Source organism: Cataglyphis hispanica, chromosome 2 (assembly GCF_021464435.1).
Source record: "Cataglyphis hispanica isolate Lineage 1 chromosome 2, ULB_Chis1_1.0, whole genome shotgun sequence".
In the NCBI taxonomy this organism is placed as follows: domain Eukaryota; kingdom Metazoa; phylum Arthropoda; class Insecta; order Hymenoptera; family Formicidae; genus Cataglyphis; species Cataglyphis hispanica.
This window is the reverse complement of record NC_065955.1, coordinates 6,700,235-6,725,992: the sequence shown is the minus strand read 5'-3', so window position 1 is coordinate 6,725,992 and position 25,758 is coordinate 6,700,235. Positions and strand designations below refer to the sequence as shown.

The following is a 25,758-nucleotide window of genomic DNA, read 5'->3' as shown; positions in this document are numbered from 1 at the left end:
TATAACGATGTATTTAAAAGAACTGCGCACGTCAGTTTCTTTCATATCGATCTTTCTCTTGCAACGTTTTCTAAATACTCAACTATTTATATTTCAATATACGCAACATATCTTCTTGAATATATGTATCATGTATACGTGCTGCACTTTTTTTACATGTATTATATAAAAGGCACAGACGATGCATGTATAAAACATGTATATTTATTTACTTTTATATATGTATTATATGAAAATATTATTATATATATTTATAAACACACGTTAATTTATATTATAACAATACATTGTGTGCATGCAAGAATATCGAAACATAATTGCAATTGCAAGATTATAATCGTAAGTTTTTTGCTATTATTTTAGCGACTCCAGCACCACCGGTATCTTCTAGACCGTGCAATCCTTCACCATGCGGAATAAACGCGTATTGCCACGAGAGATTCGACACGGCTATTTGTGAGTGCATACCGAACTACAGAGGCAATCCGTATCAAGGATGTCAGCCAGAATGCCTCGTCAACACCGACTGCCCGAAATCGCAAGCATGCATAAGAACAAGATGTCAAGATCCTTGCCCTGGTACTTGCGGTGTTGGTGCGATTTGTACAGTGTCTAATCATGTTCCCATTTGTTCTTGCCCGTTACCAACGATTGGGGATGCATTCACGCTTTGTCGAGTTCCCGTGGAAGGTAACTTTGCCATCTCTTTCATTATTTTGTTAAATTCTATATTTATCTATTTATTTATCTTGATCAAATTTTAAAAACAAATTTTACAAAACAGGAAAGTTAAATAAAATATGTCTCAAACTTTTCTTTCTCTCATTTACAAATGTTATTAATTGTTGTGTTTATTTGCGTTTATAGATTCTAAAGAAAAAGATCCATGCTATCCTTCACCGTGCGGACCGAATACTGTTTGTGAGACAATTGGCAGTACGGCAATTTGTAAATGTCTACCTGGATTGCAAGGTGTTCCGACGAGTGTAACGGGTTGTCATCCGGAGTGTGTGCTTAGTTCAGATTGTCCAGGCGACAAAGCTTGCATACAAAATAAATGCAAAGATCCTTGTTCCCAAAATGTATGCGGTAGTAAAGCAGTGTGCAAGACGATCAATCACAGTCCACTTTGCAGCTGCCCGTCTCCGTTAATCGGCAATCCCTTCGAAGAATGCTACACGAAGATCGGTAAATATAAAAAATTCTAATACATAAATTTTTAAATACGGTTTTCCATCGTTCTAAAACACAGGCGCATTTGTTTTCTTCTTTTCAGAAACTAATCCCTGCAGTCCATCGCCTTGCAATTACAACGCCGAGTGTAGAGTGAGAAACGGCATCGCGATTTGCATCTATCCCGAATGTGTTATTAATTCAGATTGTCCGCGTGACAAGGCTTGCTTCTCACAAAAATGCCGAGATCCCTGCATCGGTGCATGCGGTATCAATTCTATCTGTCAGACTGTTAATCACAAACCAGTATGTTCTTGTCCAGTTGGATTCACGGGCAATGCACGGGTGCAATGTACAATTCCAACCCTCGAAGGTAACATTTCCAAAATATACTTGTGATTGGTACATTTTCAAAATATATCTTTATTATTAAAATCTTTTAAAAAATCATATAATTGCGTATATTTATGGACACGCAAGCTGTAATTAATTAAAATATTAAAATAAAAATTTAAAAAGAGGAGAAAGAAGATTGATTTGTTTTACGAAATGTTAATATATTAAAAATAATTGATTCTTAATTTAAATATATTGGGAGTTATCGTATTTTTTTATAAAATTTAATTTTAAATTATATGTTTGCAGAACCGGTACCAGAATGCACTCAAAATTCCGAGTGCTCAAATGATAAGACCTGCTTCAATCAAAAGTGCGTCGACCCGTGTACTCTCGATTCTTGCGGTCTTAATAGTCGTTGCCACGTGATAATGCATAGACCAATATGCGTTTGCAATGAAGGCTATACCGGAAAGCCTCAGCAATATTGTCACCAAAGTACGTATTAAATAAATTATTTAATTGATATATTTTTTTTATAATTATATGTGCTATTTTAATTTTATTAATTTTTTTCTAGTCGGTTGTCGTAACGATAACGAATGTCCGGTAATTCAATCTTGTATTAACAATGAGTGCGTCGATACCTGTCTGGTTACGCAATGCGGCATCAACGCATTGTGTACCGCTGATGGGTATCACAAGACTCGATGCTACTGTCCTGATGGGTACACGGGTAATCCTTACGAAATATGCGAGAGGCCCGAGTGTACCAGCGACAATGATTGCTCTCCGTCCTTAGCCTGTCGTAATCTGAAATGCGTCAATCCTTGCAATTGCCCACCACCGGCGCTATGCACTGTCGCCAATCATCGGCCAATCTGTAAATGTCCACCTGGCTACGTAGGCAATCCTTACACCTCGTGTCTCATAGGTAAGAATTCATTTCTTTAACTCAAAATGAATTAAAGAAATAAATAAAAAATTTATTTTATTAATCAGCATTGCATATTATTTTAAACTATTCTTAGTAAAACAATCTTCAAGTAATGATTTGAAGTAAATTTGTTTTACAAGAGAATTGTTATCGATAGAGAGAGATGTATGGTTAACAATTACTTATTTCTTGATATTAAAAAAATTAATATTGATTATTGCTATTCTAGACTTACTAGAACCAGAAACAGAATGTCAAGTCGACGCTGATTGTCCCAGCAAATTGGCATGTTTCAGTGGTGTTTGCAAAGATCCATGCACAGAAACAAAACCATGCATTGTAAGCGCCAAATGTAGTGTCATAGATACGCTACCGATGAGAACAATGATCTGTGAATGCCTGCCGAATTTCGCCGGCGATGCCACTGTTGCTTGCGTACTAGGTAAAATTTTACCTAAAAAAAATACATATGTGTTATACATGTGTTATACATATATTAATAATTAGAAGTAAAAATATAGTTTGTTGAAAAATTCTGAGATTGGTATAAATAAAAGTCAAAAATAAAAAATTGAATTTAATTAGCGCCAAGTTTACGAAATGATAATTGAATCGCGAATATTTTGTAGTGGACAAACAAATCGGTGCAATATGCGAGAGCGACTCGCAATGTACATCAGACATGGCCTGTCTAAACCGCAAGTGCATCAATCCGTGCACTGTCAATCCATGCGCTCCAAATGCTGAGTGTCACATTGAAAACCACCGTCGTACCTGCCAATGTCCTCGCGGATATGCCGGTGATCCATTTATAAATTGTTACGAAGGTACTGTATTATCATGCCCACTTCTTTTCATTTCTCGATATAAACGTAATTGAATATCTTTTTATATTGTTGTCTTTCCTCCACAGAAAATGTAGTTCTTGCGGAATGCAAAACAAATACCGAGTGTCCGTCTGACAAAGCATGCATAAATCAACGATGCCAAGATCCGTGTTTCAGCAATCGCTGCGGCTTAAATGCAAAGTGTATCACGATTAATCATCATCCCTCTTGTCACTGCCAAAGCGGTTTAGCCGGTGATCCGCAACTTCAATGTTTCAGACGTAAGTTTTTTTTATTGCTTCTATCTTTTATTTCAAAAATTATAGTATCTTTTGAAAATTTTTCTCTAAAATGTACGCGTCAATATATGTTTCTTTAAGTAATAATATAATATAATCGTCTCTAATTTCTTCTACCTTTTTTATATGATAGCAATAATAAATTTGATGCGATATACTGACACAATTAAAGATAAATTAGAAAAAAAGATAAAAAAATCTTAAATATATATTAAGACTGAATTAAAAAGGCTGAATTAAATTTCATTACACTTTGGATATTACATCTACTCACTGCGCATAATAATTTTCTCTTTGTAGCGGAATGTAAGACAGACAACGACTGTCCTTATGACAAGACCTGCCGAAATGACAATTGCGTCACTCCTTGTCTCATTGGTGATATTGTGTGCGGCCGGGGTGCGGAATGCAAAGCGGTGTCTCATAGAGCTCAGTGCATTTGCCCGCAAGGTACTCAAGGTGATCCACGCGTGGCATGCATTTCTGCTATCTGTCATTACAACGAAGACTGCGCCGATCATGAGGCCTGCGATAGATTGAACAGGGTTTGCAGACCGGTTTGCGACGATGATGCCTGTGCCGAAACTGCGATCTGCGTCGCACGCGATCATCAACCTAAATGTACATGTCCTCCGGGTACTACCGGAAATCCATATATAACATGCATTGGTATGTTGATGGTATACTTTAGATATTATTCTTAAATTTTTTGAAAAAACAGCTCAAATTTATCACGAGAATTCAATACATGAAAGCTTAAGATATCCTATGACGTATTCCTTTTAGGTGAACCTTCCATCGAGCCGGAATGCATACAGGACAGCGAATGCGCATTGAATCTCGCTTGCATTAACACTAGATGTCAAGACCCGTGTTTGTCAGCCGATATGTGTACCAGTGATCAGGAATGCAAAGTCCTGAATACGATTCCGCTTCGTACGATGATCTGTTTGTGCCCATCGAATACAATCACTGATGTTAACGGCCAGTGCAAACCAATTGGTACGTATCGATTTCGTATTAAAAATGTGCTACGCCGTAGATAAAATATTGTCAAAAATATTATTTTTTAATCTTTTATGTATATGTAGTATTAGGCGATGTGCAATGTCATCTGGATCAAGATTGCGCCAACCAGGAGAAGTGCCTGGACGGAAGATGCATAGACGCCTGTCTGACAACTCAGTGCGGTCTCAACGCGCAATGTAAATCCACATCTCATACCGGTATCTGCTTCTGTTCTCAGGACTTTAGGGGCAACGCTTACATAGAATGTGCAAGAGGTAAATGCAAAATATAAAATCAAAGTTGGAGTCTTTCTTGCAATTATCGCAATCATCTTTCGCAATGTAGGATCATCAAGATATTGACATAAAATTTTTGTTACAGTCCCTATCGCTCCGCTACTTCCAGGACTTCGACCGGAATGCTATACGAATAGCGAATGTGCGCGCGATAAGCAATGCATAAATTCGCTTTGCGTAAATCCATGCGTTATTGGCGATCCTTGCGGCAGGAACTCTTTGTGCCACGTTGACAGTCACAATCCAATCTGCAAGTGCCCGATCGGCTATCTCGGCAATCCCACGATCAAATGCATACCACGTAAGACAAATTACGAATAAAGATTTTACATCTTAAAAATTATGTGCAAATTATATATATATAGCAACATTGGATAATATGACATTTCCGTTGTAGCGGAGATCGTGGTTGAGTGCGTATCAAACAGCGAGTGCACTGGAAACTATGCGTGTGTTAACGGCGCGTGTATTAATCCTTGTAACTGTGGTCTCAACGCCAAATGTAACGTCGTGAATCATTATCCATCTTGCGTATGTCCTCCAGGCTATTCTGGAAATCCTCAGCTAGGATGTTTCAAACGTAAGTGCAATTAATGATACTTTTTTTTATAGAATGGAAAAAATTATGTAATGATATATTTTTGTCACACATTTCTTATTTTATTATAACGATTTCTTAATTTAAATTTAACACAGTATCATTTGTAATTGTTTATTTCAGTCGACTGTGAATCTGACAGTGAGTGTGATTACGCAGCCACCTGTTACAACGGTCAATGCGTGAATCCTTGCATCTTAGACAACAAATGCGCCATTAATGCAGAATGCTACGGTAAAAATCATCGGTCGGCCTGTCGTTGCGGTCCGGGCTACTATGGTAACCCTCAAATTCATTGCGAGAGGGTCGAGTGTAACACGAATCACGATTGCCCCCACAATTTGGCTTGTAACGACGGTCGTTGCGTGAATCCTTGCGCCGAAAATTCACCTTGCGCGCAAAACGCCGTTTGTTACGTCCAGGATCATGTGGCGTTCTGTCGCTGTCCCGAAAATATTCCGCTGGGAAATCCATTCTCCTACTGCGAACGACGTTCCGTGGATGAGATCGAAGAGCCGGAGTGCAGAATCGACATTGACTGTTCGGACAAATTGGTATGCATCCGGGAGAAATGCATCGATCCTTGCCCAGTCATCAAACCATGCTTAGAAAACGCTCGTTGCGATGTTCTCAATACTGTGCCCGTAAGAACAATGATTTGCACATGTCCGGAGGGATGGATTACCGACATTGATGGTGTATGCAGACCAAGTAAGTAAAGCTTCTCAAGATAGACTATTCGCGAATTGATCAATTTAAAAAGTAAAAACAAGCCTGTATAATTTTTATAAAACTTCATAATATATAAATTATTTTAATTTCTCGTAGTACAACTAACGGTCACCGGAACGTGTACGACGAACGACGATTGCGGCGACCGTGAAGCTTGCGTCAACAGGCAATGTCGCGATCCTTGCAATTGCGGCACCAATGCTGTCTGTTATGTGAGGAATCACAAACCAATCTGCTCGTGCGAGCAAGGCTACCAGGGTAATCCCGAGATTGCATGTCAGTCAGTCGAGTGTCGGCATGATAGCCAGTGCACACTCGACAAAGCTTGCGTGAACAACAACTGCGTAAATCCATGCTTGGTCACGGATCATCCATGTACGGACACCAACACTGAATGCTTCCCGAACAGTCATGTAGCCGATTGCCGTTGCCGCAAGGGCTACTACGGCAATTCGTTGGATCGCTGCCGCATCATCGGATGCTACAGCAACGGCGACTGTCCAGGCGATCACGCCTGCATCAATATGCAGTGCATTGATCCCTGCGTGCACGACAATCCGTGCTCGTCCCGCGCGGAATGCAGAGTTCTCAATCATTTGCCGATATGTCGTTGCCCACCCCGTTTCACCGGTAACCCGTACGTCAATTGCCAACCGGAAGTTAGACCCGAGTGTCGGGAAGACAGCGACTGTCCGGATAGGCTCGCCTGTCTCAGCAACAAGTGTCAGGATCCGTGTCCGGTTATACAGCCGTGTTCAGAGCCGTCCGAATGTCGGGTCCTGCCGACGTACCCGATACGCACCATGGTGTGCGTGTGCCCCAGCGGATACGTCAGCAGCGGTAGCGGTACCTGTCAGCCTACCAAACCGATTCTTAAGATCGAGTGCACCAAGGATGATGACTGTCCAACGGAACGATCCTGCATCAACGCGGTGTGCCGAGATCCTTGCGCGTGCGGACCCAATGCTGTTTGCAATATCATCAATCACAAACCGATATGTTCATGCACGCTGGGATACGACGGAAATCCGGATATCGCCTGCACAAAAGGTAGAATATTCCCGTTTATTTAAAAAAAAGAACCATACATTTTTTCTTTGATAAGATTTGCGAAGAATTTATGTGTCGATGTTTATTGTACAATATGCTTCTGAAATTTAGTTGCAGGATGTAGAACGGACGGCGATTGTAGCGGTTCGCACGCGTGTATCCAACGCAACTGCGTGCCGACATGTTCGCCATCCTTGGTCTCCTGCGGTAAGAACGCGATATGTCATGGTATAAATCACAAGGCCATCTGCGAGTGTCCACCTGGTTTCGGCGGTAATCCGAGGGTTTCCTGCGTGCTGCTAGGATGCAAGAGTAATTCGGACTGCCCGACGAACAGGGCCTGCATCAACAATCGTTGCGAGAATCCTTGCACGCAAAGTCCGTGCACCGGCAATATGGACTGTAACGTTTACAATCACGTTGTGGAATGTGCATGTCCGCCCGGCTACGTCGGCGATGTTAAATCAGGATGTGCAAGAGGTAAAGAAAAGAAATTTTTATATTTTTACAGATAGAAGATTGATATTCTGATTTTAATCTCTCGCGTCTTTTGCCAGTCAAAGAAAAATGCAAAGCGGATAATGAATGCCCGTCTCAGATCGCGTGCTTCAACGGACAATGTATCAATCCATGTACCAAGATTAAACCCTGCGGTATTAACGCCGAGTGCAAAGTCCTGGACACCAGTCCAATTAGGACCATGATATGCGAATGTCTTCCAGGATATCGCGGAAATGCAGTTGTCCGCTGTGATCCGTTGTGTAATTATCAAAAATTATTAAAAACATACACATATATTAAACTATAAATTAATATTCAAAACAAGATATTATTAATTCCAAATTGTTCTTTTTAGCGAACGTATGTCCGAAAGGTCAGATTCGCGATGAATACGGCAACTGCGTTTGTCCACTTGGTTTCGGTAAAGATGAAAACGACGAGTGCATACCTTGTCGCAAACAGTCTAACATGGTGATAAACGAAGAAGGCTATTGTGTATGCGATCTGGAAAAAGGTTTCAGCATAGACGAATACGGTCGTTGCGTGTGTCCAACGCAGTACGGATATAGGATAGATGCCAGTGGATACTGCCGACAGAGTAAGAATAAGTTGTTTATATTTTTTATATTTAAATATTGATTAAGAAATGTTCTCCATATCATTTATAATTAATATGCATTGCGATAAATTTCAGTTGAAATAATAGAGTGCACTCGTAACGATGATTGCACCGATGACAGATACTGCGATAAAACTACCCGAACTTGCCAAGATCCCTGCAAGAAGCAACAATGTGGCGTACACGCACTTTGCAACGCTACTAGACATCAAGCTATCTGCATCTGCGTCAATGGTTATTTAGGCAATCCGTATACACAATGCTGTACGTAAAGAATTTATAAAAAAAAATATTCATTAATCTACAAAAATATTTACTTAAATAAAAATATTTATTTAAATTTGATATATATAAGCTTTTTGATAGTTTCTTTTCTCGAGCACAGCATTTTTGTCATAATAATGACAAATTAGTAGTCAATGTGATAACGTTTGAAAAATCATTTTAACATCTTTTACATCTTTTTTTTTTCAGACGATAGAAAGGATGGCCGAACAGACTTCCCTAGGCCAGATATGGATGTGAGCTGCTTGTCGGATGGAGTACAAGTCGTAATACATCTGCAAGATCAAGATTTCGATGGGGTATTGTATGTTAAAGGACGCAGCAAAGACGAACAGTGCAGGCGGGTTGTCTCGATACCAGCTGAGACTGAATATAAGACAGAAACATTCAAAGTTGCATTTGGTAATTGTGGACTTATACACGTAAATGTAAGTTAACTAGCATTGTATCATAATTGTTTGTTGCATCGAAAGATGTTTGCCGTAATCTTTGTATTCATTTTCTAGGGACAAGCTAGCTTCGTACTCGTCATACAAAAACATCCCAAGTTGATGACTTACAAAGCACAGGCCTATCATATCAAATGTATATACCAGACTGGAGAACAAAACGTTACCCTCGGTTTTAATGTGTCCATGTTGACGACTGCTGGAACAATCGCTAACACTGGTCCACCACCTATATGTATAATGAAAATAGTTGCACAGAATGGAAATGAAATTAATTCGGCCGAGATTGGAGACAATTTAATGCTCCAAGTAGAAGTTCAACCTTCAAGTGAGTATCGAAATTCATATTTAATATGAATGTGCGGCTTTCTATATTTATTATTACATTGACAAGTACTTTCTATTCTTGTTAAGATAATAAGATATTTGATAAGATACGAATATAAATGGGGCAAAATTACAGCTATTTATGGCGGATTTGCGCGAAATTGCGTCGCTAAAACTATGGAGGATAATTTGGAGAACGAATACATCGTAACGGATGAGAACGGTTGCGCGACAGATCCTACGATATTCGGCGAGTGGGAGCAAAATCCTGATACTCAATCATTAATGGCTAGTTTTAACGCATTCAAGTTTCCCAGTAGCGACAATATAAGATTCCAGTGCAACATACGCGTGTGCTTTGGACGCTGTCAGCCTGTAAGTATTTGCGCTCGCAAGTTTATATAATTCAATTGTAATCATTTCAAGTGTGCGAGCTGAAAAACAATATCCAAATAATGAAATCTCTATCTTTTATCCATCTAATCTAGGTGAATTGTCGCGGTTACAATGCCTTTGGCCGTCGTCGTAGAGACGTTGATTCTGAAATCAATGACACGTCTCTAAGTATATCCGATGGATTCGAAGGTCAACTTCGTGAAGAAATAACTATTCAATCAAATTTGATATTCACTCTGGAAAGGAGAGAGGAGAGGTATACAGCAGATCCAGCTGAAGGTAATGCGCACAAAACATGTAGAGAATTAATAACGATTAGATAGACAGAGCATTAGAACGAAGTAATATTGTTTTCTTTTTTTTTTTTTTTTGCTATCTTTTTCAGCTCCTTCAGCACAAAGAGTAGAAGATATCTGTGTTTCTATGGTCGGCTTTATCATAGCGTTGATAATTACGGCGCTTTTGGCACTGGTTGCCGTAGCTATCGCTGTGTCATGCTGGCTTATGGCGTATCGACGTCAGCCAAAGACTGCTGGACCACTGCCACACCCACCAGAGTTCCCAAATCCCTTGTTCACTACTGAATCTGTAGCTGAACCATCTCCTGACTATCATTTATCATAAGAAATGTCTCTTAGAGTAATTAATATTTTATATAAATAATATAAATTCTATAATATTTTTTCTTTCTCCTAATGGAATGCATTTCAGACCATTCGTCCTATTGGTCGGTTTTGTATTTCTATATACAACTCCTCCAATGACTATCATTTCATCTCTTTATATTCTCTTTTAAGGGTTCAAACGATAGATCACTGTTATATAAAGTCATTTTATATACATACTATTTATGGTGATGGTTTGCTTCCATTATCTATTAGCAATTAAAAAAAAGAAATGAGATTATTCCCCCCTTTCTTCTTCATATATCTTTTCTGTATTATTCTCTCTAGTCCGTGGAGGATTTGTTAAATGTAATACTGCGAATTTAATTACTGTGTAAAGTCAACGAATTAGTCTAATATAGCTTTCTTATCGCGAAAATAGATATAATTGTACATTTTATCTAATAAAAGCTAACGTAATATTTTTAAAAATTTTTATACTTTTATTTCCTTACCTTATTATACGTACATTTATTATATGACAAATGCAATTATTTATATAAATGTGATGTTGGGTTTATTTCATAATGATTGTTTGCATTCGTAACGCATATATAAAAAAATAAAATGCGTCTTAATGGTCACGAATATACATTTTACATAATAAATCTACATTATTATGTGTACAAGTAGCCATATTACTTCAAATAAAAAGGGAAATTAAAGAGATATTAACTTTTATATGATCTTATCTCGTGACAATATACTATTTTGTACAATTAATACAAAAATGTAATATTATACAAATATTTTCATGCAAAAAAATGTGAAATTGATTACCTAATATATTCGCGCGTAACGGAGATTTTAATTAAATAACTTTAATAAATATCACTTGGCAAACATATCTGCATTATTTGGTCATCGACCAATGAGCAATCAAAATATATCTCCTTTTGAGCATTATCCCTTAATGACTGCAATTGGCCGAAGCTTAATGCATTTCTTGGAGATTCCAGCTGCATGACAAGTATTAACAACATCCGTTACATTTTTATAGGATTCCGGCGCTTCTTCCATGACCAATTTTGGTGAAGCAACTCGAATCGATATGCCTAACTGTTCCAATTTTTCCAGAACTTGTTTATAATCCAAGTTTCTACGTGATTTTGCTCTTGAAAGAGCACGACCCTGTAAAAATATATATATATTTTTTTTTGTATAAGAACAGTTTTTCTACATATATTATTTATAAAATCAAAATTGGATTAATAAAAACAACACAACAAAAACTGATATACATATACTTACAGCACCATGACACGTTGATCCAAAAGTTTCTTTCATACCCTGTTCTGTACCAGTTAGAACATAACTGCAGGTTCCCATAGTACCACCAATTAAAACTGGTTGGCCTGTCAACTGATAATCCACAGGAATCAAAGGATGATGTGGTGGAAACGCTCTTGTTGATCCCTTCAAGCAAAATATTTATTTATCAAGTATATAACAACAAACTGTATCATATTTTATTTTAACAGTTTACATTATTATTGCATCTGCACGAAAATGAAGTCATCATTCAATTGTAACTATATAAATACTTACTTTTCTATGAACTAAAAGTGTCTTTTGTTTTCCATCAACCATGTGCTCTTCTATTTTGGCAATATTGTGAGAAACATCATAAATAACATGCATATCTAAATCATCGGGAGATGAGTTGAATTGTTTTGCAAACGCCTGTTAAACAACATACTATATATTTCGTAATTCTTTATTAAATACTATTTTCATATGTATATATATATATATATATATCTTTTTAATACCTGTCGAGTAAGAAATGTCATAGAACTCCTGTTAACCCATGCAAAATTAGCAGCAGCTGCCATCGCCTTTAGGTAATCTTGGCCTTCTTGAGATTTAATATGAGCACATGCAAGCTGCCTATCATTGGTTTCTATGTTATCACGCTTCATAGCCTTTTCCATTTGCACAAGTGCATCTAAAATGTTATTTTATTACATATAAAATGATATAATTTTTGCGATAATTCTTAAATGTCAAATATTTTATATGAAATGAGAAATGTGCAATTTATATAACTAGAAAAATATTAATAGAAAAAGTAAAAAAATAACCTGTCGCAACTTGATGGCCAAATCCTCTGCTTCCTGAATGAATCATAACACAAATTTGGCCTTTTTCTTCGATACCCATTTTACATGCAGCCCACTTATCATATATTTCATCTACCACCTGAATCTCTGCATAATGATTTCCAGCTCCTAATGTACCTAACTGATATAAGATATAACTTTAATATATATATACATATATTTAAAAACAATATAATCTTTTAAGTATCTATTAAATACATACTTGAGGAAGTCCACGTTTCTTAGCTCTCATTGATACTTTTGATGGATCAGCGTTAAGCATTCTTCCATATTCTTCACAGTGTTCCTTATCTTCAGCCCAAATGTAGCCTAATGACATTTCATATCAGTAATTTGTATAATAATATTTAATTTCATTGTGATACTTTTTCTCTTACCTTCCCTCAAAGACCAATCCATTCCCATTTCTAATGCCTCCTCTAAATCTCGTGCATTCATTGGTATAATTCCTTTAGATCCAACACCAACTGGGATATGATCAAACATACTTTGTGCAAGTTGTTCCTACGATAAAATTTTTTATATTATTATATGCAATATTATACATATATACATATATGCATATATGCAATATTACATGTCACATTATATTATTACTTTACAATACACAAAGTAAGAATAAATTGTTGTAAATAAAGAATATCAGATTTACTTTTACAGGTAGAATGTCCTTTTCAAATAAATTTGTTCGCAATAGACGAACACCGCAATTTATATCAAAACCAACACCACCAGGTGATACAATTGATTTTGGGTCATCCATGTCAAATGCTGCCATATTACCTAGATGCAATAATATCGATTTAACATTATCATTTGCTTATTTGAGAATTGCTCCAAATTATAAATGTTTAAACATAAAATACTTTACCAATAGCAAAGCCATATCCAGAATGTACATCTGGTAATCCAATAGATCTCCATACAATACCAGGCAGAGCTGCAACATTAGCAATCTGTTTCATTCCAGGAAGGAAACCTCCAACTGCACCTGGCCGACATGCATTGCGCAACTCATCAAACATTAAACGTTCCAATGTATTGTTCACATAAAATACTCCTTCAACCTTAAATTATAATTTGCTCTAATTATAATGAAATAAAATACATATAAATATAATAAGCATTAAGTTTTATGAGGTATTTATATCTGTCAATCTGTTTATTTTGCAGCTATGTTTCATATTATATGCAATAGAAAAAAAAATTACATTCATATTAGGTTGGAAGCCTTTTTTGATTCTCCAACAACATTCATCTATTTTTTCTAAATATTTAAGTTCTTCTTGATATTGTCGCACAACCATCTTCCTGTAAATAAAATAAGTATTCTATATAAAAGTGATATATTAAACATAATGATGTATGCATAAAATAAAATATTGCCATGTTAAAAAAAAGATATACATAAGTAAACTATATTTACATATAATAAATGTAATTTATAAATGTAATTTACTATATATCAATTAGTTATAAATGTAATTTACTATATATCAATTAAATAAAAATTTTTTATATCCACATTTATATATATAATATGTTATTGGAATTATTTTAAGTTTTTACTGCTGTGCATAAAATACAAAAAATTTCATGCTTTTTATATAAAGAAAATATTTTATGTACAGACAAAACACAATTCTTTTGACAATATTAATATGACACTTACAATTAAATAAATAATTCTTCCAAAATGAGCAATAAATCCGACCGGTTTTCCTGACAGATCGGAGTAATCTGCAATAATTGGCAATATTGTGTAATATATTGCAACCAAGCTAATGTGGGTAAAGCAGTTTGATGTAACTAAACGTACTAAACAACAGCTGATAGATTGTAAGACGTTACTCTGCGTTGATACTAATTACAGTAGATCCCTCTATTCTAGATCAATTGTACTAATATAAGATTAGTATAGCTTGAACTACAATTGTAACTACATTGATAAAAATGGCATCTCAAACTTCGGCTGCTGTTCGTCAAGTGAAACCAATTTTATCCATTAACAAAGAAGATGCACGTCTAAAAGTCCTTAAATTATATAAAGCATGGATCCGTCAAGTGCCAACTACGTGTGCGTAATTTTTATAGTTATATGTTGTGTAAGCTTTTGATCTTTTATTATATACTTAACCTATATGATATATATATATATATATATATATATATATATATAGATATATACATAAGTATTTATCTTTAATAATATCTGTATTCATTTATCTTATTAATAGCATCTATAATATTCTATAAATACATTTGTTTCATTACATATAATATTATGCCGCTATCTTATAATATAACTTGTCATCTCTTTTTGTTAATCATTTTTATAATCTTATATAAAGTTTTTTCCTCTCTATTAATATTTGATTCTGGAATTTTATACTTCTATAACGTTTGTTTTTTTATAGTGCTAAGCTATGATATTCCCAAGAATGAAGCAGAATGTAAGAAAAAGATACGTGAAGAATTTAAACGTCATGCTCACGTGACTGATTTAAGGATTATAGACCGACTTATTATAAGGGTAAGAATATAGGTCAAATATAAAAATCTTTATAAATGAATGTTAGCACAACTACTAATCTTATATATTACACTAATTATTTTTATGCAATGTATACATATATTATATTGAAATCAAGATTCTTATCAAGATCTTTTTTTTCTCTCTGTAACTTTATATCCTACATTTGAAAAATTTAATTGAATATTAAATTGTACTCATATTCGTCATTGTACTTCATATCTGTGTACTGATAATTAAATTTTATACTTATCACATTAAATATAAAGTTATATATCTGAATAGGGTCAAATGGAACTGCAAGAAGTAGCTAATGTTTGGAAACCTAAAGGATCACTTATGTATTATTGGAAGGAAACATGGGAAAAAAAACCAACTGATTTCATGTCAAAATTTCTTAGGGGTCATGATTAATTTACTCTGCCATTAATTTGTAAAATGCATCTTTATGCATTATAGAAATATGTGGTTGCAATAATTTATGTATATAACATGTAAATATATCAGGATTTCATCTCTGATTTGGACAGATGAACGATCTATGTTGTAATTATCTGAAATAAAAGTTAACAACATATTAGTGTGTGTGAAAAATTATCAGTAATTTGAGAAATTGAATCTTTAATTAAATCATATAGAAGGTAATAATTCTTTTAATTTACATTTTATTTTTACATTGATATATTATTTTTTTAGTTATATACATTTGACAACATGATATATTACTAAGCACCTTAGGTATAATCTAGTTTACTTCTCACAGCCATACGGACAATTTACTTCCTTCAATGAACAAGTATAGACTTATACATACTATAGATATATATATGCTAATATATGTATTATATACACACGTCTCACTGATACATTCATACTTCATATTTGATTATGCGCGCGTGTATATACAGTCGACATTGGAACGGCTGAGAATCTTTTCATTTGTTAGATAATCTTCTACAGATTTAATTGTTACATAATTTGAATAATTATCTTTTTTGTATGTATGTGTGTATATACTTTTTTTTTTCATATAAAGCTATAGAAATTATCTATAAAACAAAAAGCCTCTTTTAACCATTCTGACATCGATTATATGCAATGCCATCCTAATTCCTTTTTCGTATTATTACGAAATTTCGTATTATTACATAAACGATGAATCCTTGGATGATCTAAATGTCCGTGGTGTACTTTGGTCATGATTTTTATAAAATAGAGTTTACTGTTTTCGTTACAAAATTCAAAATTAAAAATCTTAATAAAGAGAAGAAAACAGGAGAGATCCTGTAAAAATCATGTAAAAGTTGTTTCTTGCATCGCTTCGATGCACACGTTTTAATACACACAAATTATAAAATATCTAGATATTAAAAATATACAATGCGTATGTCGGTAACTTTCATATACATAAATTGCACATAACTAAGCTAGAAAAAAGAAAAAAAAAGATGGCAACAATAAATCATGTATCTGACTCGTTAACGTAATATGTTTTACATAGTTATGCATCTGGTAGCGCACAGTTTTTACACATGATTTTATTCTTTGCTATCGAGTTTGTCGTACTTAAAAAAATATATTTGTCGAATGTATATACTAGACCACACTTTCGCGCTCGTTTTGCTTATCGTACCCTGGTATTATTCCTCTCCTTAAAGAGTGGTTGCTGTTCCGCAATCCATTACCATTGAACATCTGAATAATGGTTGAAACAGGTGGAATTTCTAATAATTTTCGCGCGGAAGACTTTTTATCAGGTACACTTTCCATGCTAGATGCAGATACCACCTGATCCAGCGACCGCGAACGCTTCTCTCGTATTTCGTTTTTGTCTTCACTGTCACCATCTAACAATGGATCTACTTCACTTGGCGAGTTATCGGTGTGAGACATCATTATCACATTGCCATTAGGATAATTATTGTTCAGCATTTTCTCTGAAATGTCCATTTTCGAATCAGTTTGCGTGCATTCATTCTCTTTCCAAAAGTTTGATGATTCGAAACGTTTGTTATATATATCAGTGGGAATCGGGTCCAATGAACGAGATTCACGTATGACAGTTTGAGATGGATAATCGCTTGATGACGAGGATGCGATGGTGGACAGGGCACGTGCATTTTTTCTAAATTTCGGTCCCGTGTCTATAAATAGATCGTCGACTGATTTGATATTGAAATGTCTTTGCGCATCTTCTTCTTGTACTGAAATATTGTTTAGCGTAGTTTTCGAAACGCTTTCAGTTAAAGGCAGGGGAGATTTTTCGAGTTTGCGAGTATGTAATAGTCGCGGAACTGGACTAGATCCACCATACTGGGAAGATGAATCATCAACCATTGGATATGGTACATTTGATTGCCTGCGACTTCCAGCACCTAATCCATCTAACAGTGATGCGTATCGTGAGTCCGGATTTAGTTTTGGGCTTTTTCGTGGTCTGCAGAACAGCAGTGGAAGATTTTCATCCTCGTTAAAGTTCTATGAAGACATAAAAATCCAATTTTTTCAAGAGAAAGGAAATGAACAATAAAAATGAACTTGATGCATATTTTTTCTTTGATGACAGTTTCAATGTACAAATGTAAATTATGCAATTATTTAACATTAAAAAAATCGCACATTAGTCTTCAAGAACGTAAATTAATATATATTATATTTTTAATTTGTTAATTTCACATACATTTAATATAAAATTAATTGAAATTTAAGAGTTTACTAAGAAAAGTTTATCTCTATATTTATCAAACTCATTTCTTATTTATCAACATATTTCTATTATATGTATAATTTTATGCTTTTATAGTATAATCTCATATATATTTTGTAAATTTTTATTCACAAACCTCTATATTTTTTCTGTGTGTCACTGTAGCTCCCGTAAGCCAATACGTCTTCACAGTTCCTTTTCCTTTCATTTCAACAAAGCCGCGCTCTTCGATCTTATAACCTCCGATCTTATCCAACGCCTCTTTACATTGCTCACTTATATGTATTCGTAATGGTTCTCCGGTAGATTCCATGCGAGAAGCAGTATTGACAGTGTCTCCGAACAAACAATATCTAGGCATTGTCAAACCAACAACACCCGCTACCACAGGACCTATAATTTTATTTTCATGTTATTATCGATCACAATGTGTATATGAATATGGATATATATTATACATATTATATATATGGATATATACACATAATATTTACACATTTAATATTTCTTACCGGTATGAATGCCGATACGTAGCTTGAGAGTTTCTTGAGGCCGATGAGGTATCGTGTGATGTTTGACAGCATTAAGTAATTCCAATGACATCGATGCTATTTGTCCAGCATGCTGATCTCCATTTCTGATTGGAAGACCCGAAACCTGAATGATTGAAGAGTATCGAGTACTAAGAAATAATTTTGTTTCTCGTAATTAATCGATTAATTCTAAAAATGTTACTTACAACCATGTAAGCATCCCCGATCGTTTCTACCTTGTATACTTCGTATCCTCTAATTATACGGTCGAACAATGTATACAGATCATTCAAGAAATTTACAACCTATTGATATAATCATAATTGATATTACATAAATAAAAATGATTTTCGGTTTATTAATTATGAGTCTTAGGTGTGAAAATAAATTACCTGAAATGGCGTGCTTTCTGCTGACATCGCTGTGAAACCGACGATATCGCTGAAATATATCGTAACTAAATCGAAGGCTTCCGGTTCTACTCCAATACCATTTGTTAAACAATTCGCGACGGGCCTAAAATAAGCAATATTTTGTAAATGTACACATTTGCTTGTTTCACACTTTCTCCGCGAAAATTTTATTTTCATACTATGCAGATTTCGATGAACAAGTCAGTTTACTCACTTAGGTAACATTCTGTGAAGTAGATCCTCGGTTTTCTTTTTTTCATCCAAAAGAAGTCCCGTACGTTCGGTGACTAGATCTTCGAGATTACTCGCATATTTCTCCATCATATTCATCATTTGATCCATTATATTTCGACTACATCCACCTTTCATCTTCTTTAATCTGGTTCTTACCATTTTAAAATCTGGTCTAAGTTCCGGACTTTCCGCCCAACAATCCATAATAGTACCAACGACATAATCGGCGCAATTTGCTTTCGATTCAGAGAGTATATTTAAATTAGGCCTGAATGGTGGTTCACCATCTTCCGGGAACTTTTTCACTCGATCTATGATTTCTGTCAAGTTATTGGAACAGTTTTTATTTACTTTTTATCGTAGTTTTTTATTCAAATAATACTCACTACTCTCTTTTAAGATATATATTATTTCTTTGTATTTTTATGATTACCTTTGGGTTCCAGATTTATATTTCCATATGGTCCCTTTCGTCCAAGCATTTCGTATAGAATAATGGCAAAAGAATAAATATCTCCTTCTTGAGTGCCTCTAATCGAAGCATGCGGGTTTCTTAGCAGCTCGGGTGCTTTCCAAAATAAGCCTGAAAGGATGAAACACTCGATTAAAATAACAGGGAATATATGATATTTGGCGTAAAAATAAAAATATCCGCATACTTCGATAATACTGATGTTCACCGATGCTATCAGATTCGGCACAATGACGCATATCATGAAGACCAAAATCGCAGACTTGAAGCACCCAGCGGGATGTCACGACACAATTGGAAGACTTTAGATTACCATGACAGACTAGCACAGATGACTCGTGAATATACAGCATACCCTATTTAATTGAATAATAAAGAATACTACTAAAATCATCTTACAATATCACAGTTTAATTTCTCTTGTAGGAAACGTAGGAAAACCTACCTTAATGAGATCGTGAACTAATGATGCAATGAACATATCATCTAATTTTATATCTTCGTTTTCAATGATATCCTGAAAAAGAGTATGACATATAAACACAAATATCTCATTACCTTAAATTTTAAATTCGAATCTATTTTAAATTTAAAATTTTTAAAGTTTAAATTTTCAGAAGTATAATACTTATAAATATCGTTTTTCCTTAAATAATATATCGTATGAATAAAAAGGTAATATCATCGTGATTACGCTATAACGTACATAAAGACTTCCTTTGGCACAATACTCGGTAATTAACAATATCCTCATCGGTTCCACGCATGCTCCGATGAAAGAGTTGAGATTACCATGTCTAATTTCACGGAGAATGCGCATCTCCTTCATAACGTCCCGTGAAATGTCTTTTTTCTTCGAGAATTTCAGTTCCTTTATCCGTACCACTACACCATGGTAATGCCCAGTTTGTGCAAACACTTGGCCGCCGCATCTCGACTCATAGGACATTGCACTAACTAAACTTAACTTTAAAAATTCGAAAAGTTATTTTACCGTTCATATTCGTGTATCGAGAGTGTATCCATGTATGAATAAACATTTTGCCAAATCTATCTTAATACAATAATTTGCTTACTTTACTAGGGGAGGACATCATGTTATCGAGATGAGGATAACCATGTATTTCATTCAGATCAATTTTCCAAAGCAATCCTTCTATTTCCTGTTCTATTTTCCACCTTCGGTATATACTTAAAGTAAATACCCCAGCGCAGAATAGCAGGAGAGCCAGTGTCACGGCGACGACGATACTATGGAAATGTGTCTCGTCTTTTGGACAATGTTCATTCAGAAAACCGCAACCAGGTTCTGCTTCCGGCTTAGTTTTACTAGGCCACTCCATAGCACCCCATGGTTTGTATACCTGTATCAAACAATTATATCGTATATATTCGACAGATCATCGTGCCGCGCTTAAATTTCGTGATACAACGATTTAAATACGATATGTTTTTTTCCCCGTTTTTGACTTGCTATGAAAAATGTTTCTCGAAATGCTATAAACAACTCACTCACTAGATTTTCACCCTGCAGAAACTGGCCTACGGGCGACATTTGATAATCGCAAGAGAAGTTGTCGCGATGGAACGGAATTTTCTTCAGCGCAAGAACCGAAAAGTTTCCCTCCGAATCTCCAAATTTATCCAGCTTGATGGTCGCCCCACTTACACCTAACAAAAAGAACGCTTTTCATAAGTCAATGTTTAAACATCAATTTTCGTTACTTTAGAAAAGCAAAACAGAGTTTAGAAAACAAAAAAGGGACCTTAGGAAATTATATCGATTCATTTCCGAGATCTTTATTGCCATTTCTATTTGTTTTATCATTGGTATGTCTAGCGTTAGATAATCTTGAGTGTTTATAAGAACCACTCAAGATTATCCTATCGATACAGATTACATCTGTCGGAAATTATTACTACGTACTTACTTTGATATGTATGATTTTTGATAATCGTCTCGATTATAAGAGTGCCATTTTTAGCGAGTTCCTCGATAGATTGATTCGGTACATCTCGTATTAGTTGATCCAAGGCTCTCGCGTACAGTTTAAGAGAATCGTAGAGATACGCCGCGTAAATGGATACGTACTGGAATAGAGAGATTAAACGTGTAACAAAGATTATGCGGTACGAGCGTTTACGGTTGAGCTAGCATCTAAAAATACCTTTTCATACTTTCTCAGAAGATGGGGAATTACGAAATTGAAAGGCTCCTTGCTACTGTACTCCCGAACCTTTTTAGTAAATTCCTCGTAATTCTGCGTTGGTGGTGTTGATACAACAACCATTAGCGAGCGTGCCCTCTTCAAAAAGTCCTTGGGCTCGAGGCAGTTTTTTAAAGTATCAAAATGTTCCGGTTCTGCCGATAATGGTAATTAGTATTGTAAAATTACACAAGAATTAAATAGTTGTATGTATGATGTAAGATTTACAAATATTAAATCTTATTTAATTCTTAAGAGAAATATGTAAGCAAATAGTAATTCAATCTTGAATTTTTTAAAGTTAGTTTCACACACATATACACATACATACAATTATGCTATAAACAGCATAGGAATCAGATGATTACGCAATCGGTTTATCGACGTTACTGTTAATATAAACGTAACATTTGATAAGGATTTAACATTCGACAAAATTTAGATTTACTTACTCCATAAATATTTTTGTGCTTCACGTTGCGAATACATCATCATGTCCACGTGTATTACCATGTATTGTCCGTCGTCCAGCAACCTTTGGCCTTGCATTGAATTCATCATATCTATCAGTGACATTGGAGTGCCGAGGAAGATGTAAACTAGAGTAATAAATATAACAACATTTTCCTTTGAATAAAATGAATAAGATGATAATAATTCATACATATATGATATAAATAAAATATACTTTATACCTTTGTTCCAAATTTAACATTTTATAAACTGTACAAAAAAAAGTTTAATCATTCATAAATTATATTCTATTATATATGAAAGAAATCAACGCTGGCTCTCAAAACACAATTGAATAATTAAAATTGTAATTGTAAAATTCTCATATCAGATCAATCGCGCTGAAAGAGCGCGGGTGTTTTGCGAAGTAAACTGAGCAAAATTTAAGAAAATGTGAACTAACTGCGAGTCATATTTTTAGTCTCCTGTATGAGTTGAAACCATACGCTGACTTGACAGCAAGGCAGCCTCTCCTCGCAGCACGTGTGCCGATCTTCGACGGTCCTGTAATGGTTCACGGTGAGATTGTTCTTGGTCGCCTCTTCTTGTAGCGAAAGAGCGACTGTCGACCAGGCGCGTTCGGTCACTATCGTGAATTTATTCCATCCGTAATGCAGCAACAGAGCAATCACCGATTTGGTCACCTGCGTATCCGGCGGTTCGGTCCTCACGAAAGTTTTCACGTTTGAGGCCTTGTAGTCCGAGCATTTCTGCAACAATCATCGTACATGAGTGATATTACTCAATGGGAAATTTCTCGAACTGTCGCTATTCTCTCCCTTCCCTTCCCCCGGAGACTACCATGCTGTACCTCCATAAACTTTATTTTCGATCGACCGGGGCCATAAAATAATCGTATAATCGTATAATTCGAATCGCGAAAGAAAATTATTTTAGTTTAGCTCTGTCTTTATTTAGGACTCAAGAGTTTATCGACGCGAAGCGTATAATCGAATTTCCTGCATTCGCGATCACATCCGGTTACCTATTCAGCAAATAGTTGAAAATCTATATATGATATATGGGAATCGTATTACATGCAAGACATTCTTTAAAAGTTTCAAACGGTTGTTAACTTGATAGTAATACAAACAATATTATTTTTCTCTTGGCATGTCAGATTCGATAAAATCTTTAAAAATTAAGACAATAATATAAAATTAAAAAATACAAGTTTTTAAATATTTTTATCTTTTTTACATGTATGTGTCATAGCAAGATTACATAATCCGACGTTTTATAAAACGTTGAAGCATTTTATAAAGTGCGGCCACATTCTCAAATCATGGTTGAAAATGAAATATTTTACAATCTGATTAAGAATTTTAGTCTTTTTATAAAACACTAAAAACGACCTGCCATATTGTCAAATGCAACAATTTATACATTGTTTTAGATCTTGGAACGACGCGTTTTTTACTGATCTTACTTTATGTTACATTTGATAAGATAATCATAATAAATGTGTTTTTTTATTTTTTTTCACGCTTATATTTTTTTTAAGTATTTGTCTTCAAACGTTATTTTCAAGAATTTTATTTATGTTACTTTTATAAAATCTTAATTATAATAAATTCAATAAGTAATAAATATAACAAGTGTACAAGCTTTTTCTCATATAGAAATACATATAATTATCTATTAATATTATAATTACCTATTAATATTATAACATAATTATCTATTAATTTTCTATAGATGGCTGTTCTACAAAGACAGTTCATAAAATGATGGAAATGAACCAGCCAGAATCTAAAATGATTTATACAAATCATTGCATTTGACAATGTGACGGATCGCTTGTTAACATTTTATAAAAAGACTAAAATTCTTAGCTAAATTGTAAAATATTTCATTTTCAACTATGATTTGAGAATGTGGCTATGGAATAAAATGCTTTTTATTAAATTTTTAATATTTAATTTTATAAAATAATGGAATGTAATCTGGCTACAACATATATATCTCCCTATATATACAATATTTTAAAGTTTCGCATATTTCCAAGCAAAAGAGAAAATAGAATTATAACAAAATTAATGTGACACTATATTTATCATGAGTGATCGCCGACTGCAGCAGATGTTATCGCCGCATCGCTTATCGATCTTTATAATCTCAATGCCTTTTTTCGAAATAATTAACGTAGGAGAAGGTTGTGAGATCTTTCCTTGAAAGTGAACGAGCACACGCTTGTGCATGAATCGCGTGCATGATACATCACGATGGACTAGCCATCGGCGCAATGAAAACGAGTGTAGCCGGGAAGAGGAGGAAGGGAAAAGAAGAGACCGCCGCGAGGAAAAAAAATAACGGAGAGAGAGGAAATTGAGAAGCGGGCATATGCTAAAGTGAAGCGAGAGAGAGAGAGAGAGAGAGAGAGAGAGAGAGAGAGAGATAGAGAAAGGGACTAAGGTGCACCGAGAGAGTAATGCGGCAAAGTTAGCTGCGTTCGGTGCCATGGTGTGTGGCGTAGTTAAATATAAACCCAAAAAAGGGGACAGGGGAAGAAGTGGAATGAAGAGGGGGGAGAGGACGGAATCTCTTCCTATACGCTCACATATCCTAAGAGATGATGCGCCGGCTGAAATGTGACATGCGCTCCTCATTAACATATAAATTAAACGTGACAGTCGTGGGGGTCACTTCTTCTTTAATCGTAGCGCCCATCGCCACGTCGTTTAGAGCCTCTCTCTCTCTCTCTCTCTTTCATTTCTTTCTCATTATACAGACTGCCCGCCGTCTTTATCTGGGGGTCCAGAATGTTATGATGCTTTCAGCGGATTGGCTGCAGCAAGTATAATGCAAGTATCCGATCTCCGTCAATTTTTAATTAATAACTGTTTCTGGTAGCCCTTGGCCGACTTTAAATGCATGAGCGTTTTCAGTTCAATTCACAAGAAGAGTTGCCACGAACAAATATTTCATTTGATCGGTATTATTGGTAGTGACGTCATGATCCGTATTATCTGATAATTACATATTTTTTTCTTTACTATATCTTATTTTTACATCTCGTAATATAAACAGGAGATAACTCGCTGATCAATTTATATTATATTTTTATAAGTTCTCTTCACAATATTCAGATATATGTAGCTAAGTAGTATGATATGTGTAACTTTATTATTGTTATTAACACATTATCAATATAAAATAATTCATTAATAAATTAGTAAGAAATTCAATTTCAAAGTAACCATCAAATTAATTTCTAATTTTTTCTCGTAATACCTAGTTTTACAGAATGGAATAAAAAAACCATGGATCACAATACTAGCAAGTATTAATATATTAGTACCCTATTGATAACTTACTAATATTTTGATTTTGTACAGCACAAAAATTTTCCGTTTTTTTCTCCCTCTTTTTGATATTTACGTTTTAACAATTTATAAAAAAAAAAAGGAAAAAATTTAATTAAGTCTCGTACACGGATGTGATATATCTCGAAAAAAAAAAAAAATTAGCTCACTCAGATTTACGTGCCACGATTAGTCTTGAGTTTTCTAGTAATAGCTTCGC

General features: G+C 34.9%; 4 protein-coding genes across 4 annotated transcripts in view; 2 read left to right on the top strand and 2 right to left on the bottom strand.

Annotated features, from left to right (window-relative positions):
* Positions 1–10,930, top strand: part of LOC126858991 (uncharacterized) — a 71,065-nt gene extending 60,135 nt beyond the window's left edge. The window contains exons 106-129 of the mRNA XM_050609805.1: positions 364–690; positions 868–1,188; positions 1,277–1,546; positions 1,819–2,007; positions 2,090–2,443; positions 2,676–2,888; positions 3,076–3,273; positions 3,360–3,554; positions 3,873–4,241; positions 4,359–4,574; positions 4,664–4,855; positions 4,962–5,177; positions 5,274–5,456; positions 5,598–6,185; positions 6,303–7,256; positions 7,368–7,736; positions 7,814–8,017; positions 8,113–8,355; positions 8,452–8,640; positions 8,851–9,089; positions 9,168–9,438; positions 9,574–9,812; positions 9,926–10,112; positions 10,219–10,930. Coding sequence (XP_050465762.1) covers positions 364–690; positions 868–1,188; positions 1,277–1,546; positions 1,819–2,007; positions 2,090–2,443; positions 2,676–2,888; positions 3,076–3,273; positions 3,360–3,554; positions 3,873–4,241; positions 4,359–4,574; positions 4,664–4,855; positions 4,962–5,177; positions 5,274–5,456; positions 5,598–6,185; positions 6,303–7,256; positions 7,368–7,736; positions 7,814–8,017; positions 8,113–8,355; positions 8,452–8,640; positions 8,851–9,089; positions 9,168–9,438; positions 9,574–9,812; positions 9,926–10,112; positions 10,219–10,457 — 6,965 coding nt within the window. The 3' untranslated portion in view covers positions 10,458–10,930. The remainder of the gene's footprint in view (positions 1–363; positions 691–867; positions 1,189–1,276; positions 1,547–1,818; positions 2,008–2,089; positions 2,444–2,675; positions 2,889–3,075; positions 3,274–3,359; positions 3,555–3,872; positions 4,242–4,358; positions 4,575–4,663; positions 4,856–4,961; positions 5,178–5,273; positions 5,457–5,597; positions 6,186–6,302; positions 7,257–7,367; positions 7,737–7,813; positions 8,018–8,112; positions 8,356–8,451; positions 8,641–8,850; positions 9,090–9,167; positions 9,439–9,573; positions 9,813–9,925; positions 10,113–10,218) is intronic.
* On the bottom strand, positions 10,919–14,430 carry LOC126858962 (RNA-splicing ligase RtcB homolog). The gene is made up of 11 exons (XM_050609744.1): positions 14,294–14,430; positions 13,833–13,932; positions 13,493–13,688; positions 13,274–13,404; positions 12,999–13,125; positions 12,824–12,930; positions 12,583–12,742; positions 12,271–12,446; positions 12,047–12,181; positions 11,750–11,914; positions 10,919–11,629 (listed from the first exon to the last, which is right to left on the bottom strand). The coding sequence occupies exons 2-11, from the start codon at positions 13,926–13,928 to the stop codon at positions 11,402–11,404; spliced, it is 1,521 nt and encodes a 506-aa protein (XP_050465701.1). The 5' UTR covers positions 13,929–13,932; positions 14,294–14,430; the 3' UTR covers positions 10,919–11,401.
* Positions 14,431–14,525: 95 nt separating this feature from the next.
* Positions 14,526–15,731, top strand: LOC126858989 (NADH dehydrogenase [ubiquinone] 1 alpha subcomplex subunit 6). Its single transcript, XM_050609803.1, has 3 exons — positions 14,526–14,698; positions 15,039–15,154; positions 15,440–15,731. The coding sequence occupies exons 1-3, from the start codon at positions 14,575–14,577 to the stop codon at positions 15,566–15,568; spliced, it is 369 nt and encodes a 122-aa protein (XP_050465760.1). The 5' UTR covers positions 14,526–14,574; the 3' UTR covers positions 15,569–15,731.
* A 53-nt stretch (positions 15,732–15,784) lies between these two features.
* LOC126858944 (receptor-type guanylate cyclase Gyc76C-like) overlaps positions 15,785–25,758 on the bottom strand; it is a 68,462-nt gene continuing 58,488 nt past the window's right edge. Inside the window, exons 5-20 of the mRNA XM_050609689.1 lie at positions 22,637–22,943; positions 22,173–22,319; positions 21,682–21,875; positions 21,445–21,604; positions 21,030–21,184; positions 20,590–20,877; positions 20,220–20,480; positions 19,959–20,030; positions 19,701–19,869; positions 19,475–19,624; positions 19,022–19,361; positions 18,787–18,910; positions 18,601–18,699; positions 18,374–18,518; positions 17,998–18,254; positions 15,785–17,632 (exon numbers count right to left, since the gene is read on the bottom strand). Coding sequence (XP_050465646.1) covers positions 16,751–17,632; positions 17,998–18,254; positions 18,374–18,518; positions 18,601–18,699; positions 18,787–18,910; positions 19,022–19,361; positions 19,475–19,624; positions 19,701–19,869; positions 19,959–20,030; positions 20,220–20,480; positions 20,590–20,877; positions 21,030–21,184; positions 21,445–21,604; positions 21,682–21,875; positions 22,173–22,319; positions 22,637–22,943 — 3,750 coding nt within the window. The 3' untranslated portion in view covers positions 15,785–16,750. The remainder of the gene's footprint in view (positions 17,633–17,997; positions 18,255–18,373; positions 18,519–18,600; positions 18,700–18,786; positions 18,911–19,021; positions 19,362–19,474; positions 19,625–19,700; positions 19,870–19,958; positions 20,031–20,219; positions 20,481–20,589; positions 20,878–21,029; positions 21,185–21,444; positions 21,605–21,681; positions 21,876–22,172; positions 22,320–22,636; positions 22,944–25,758) is intronic.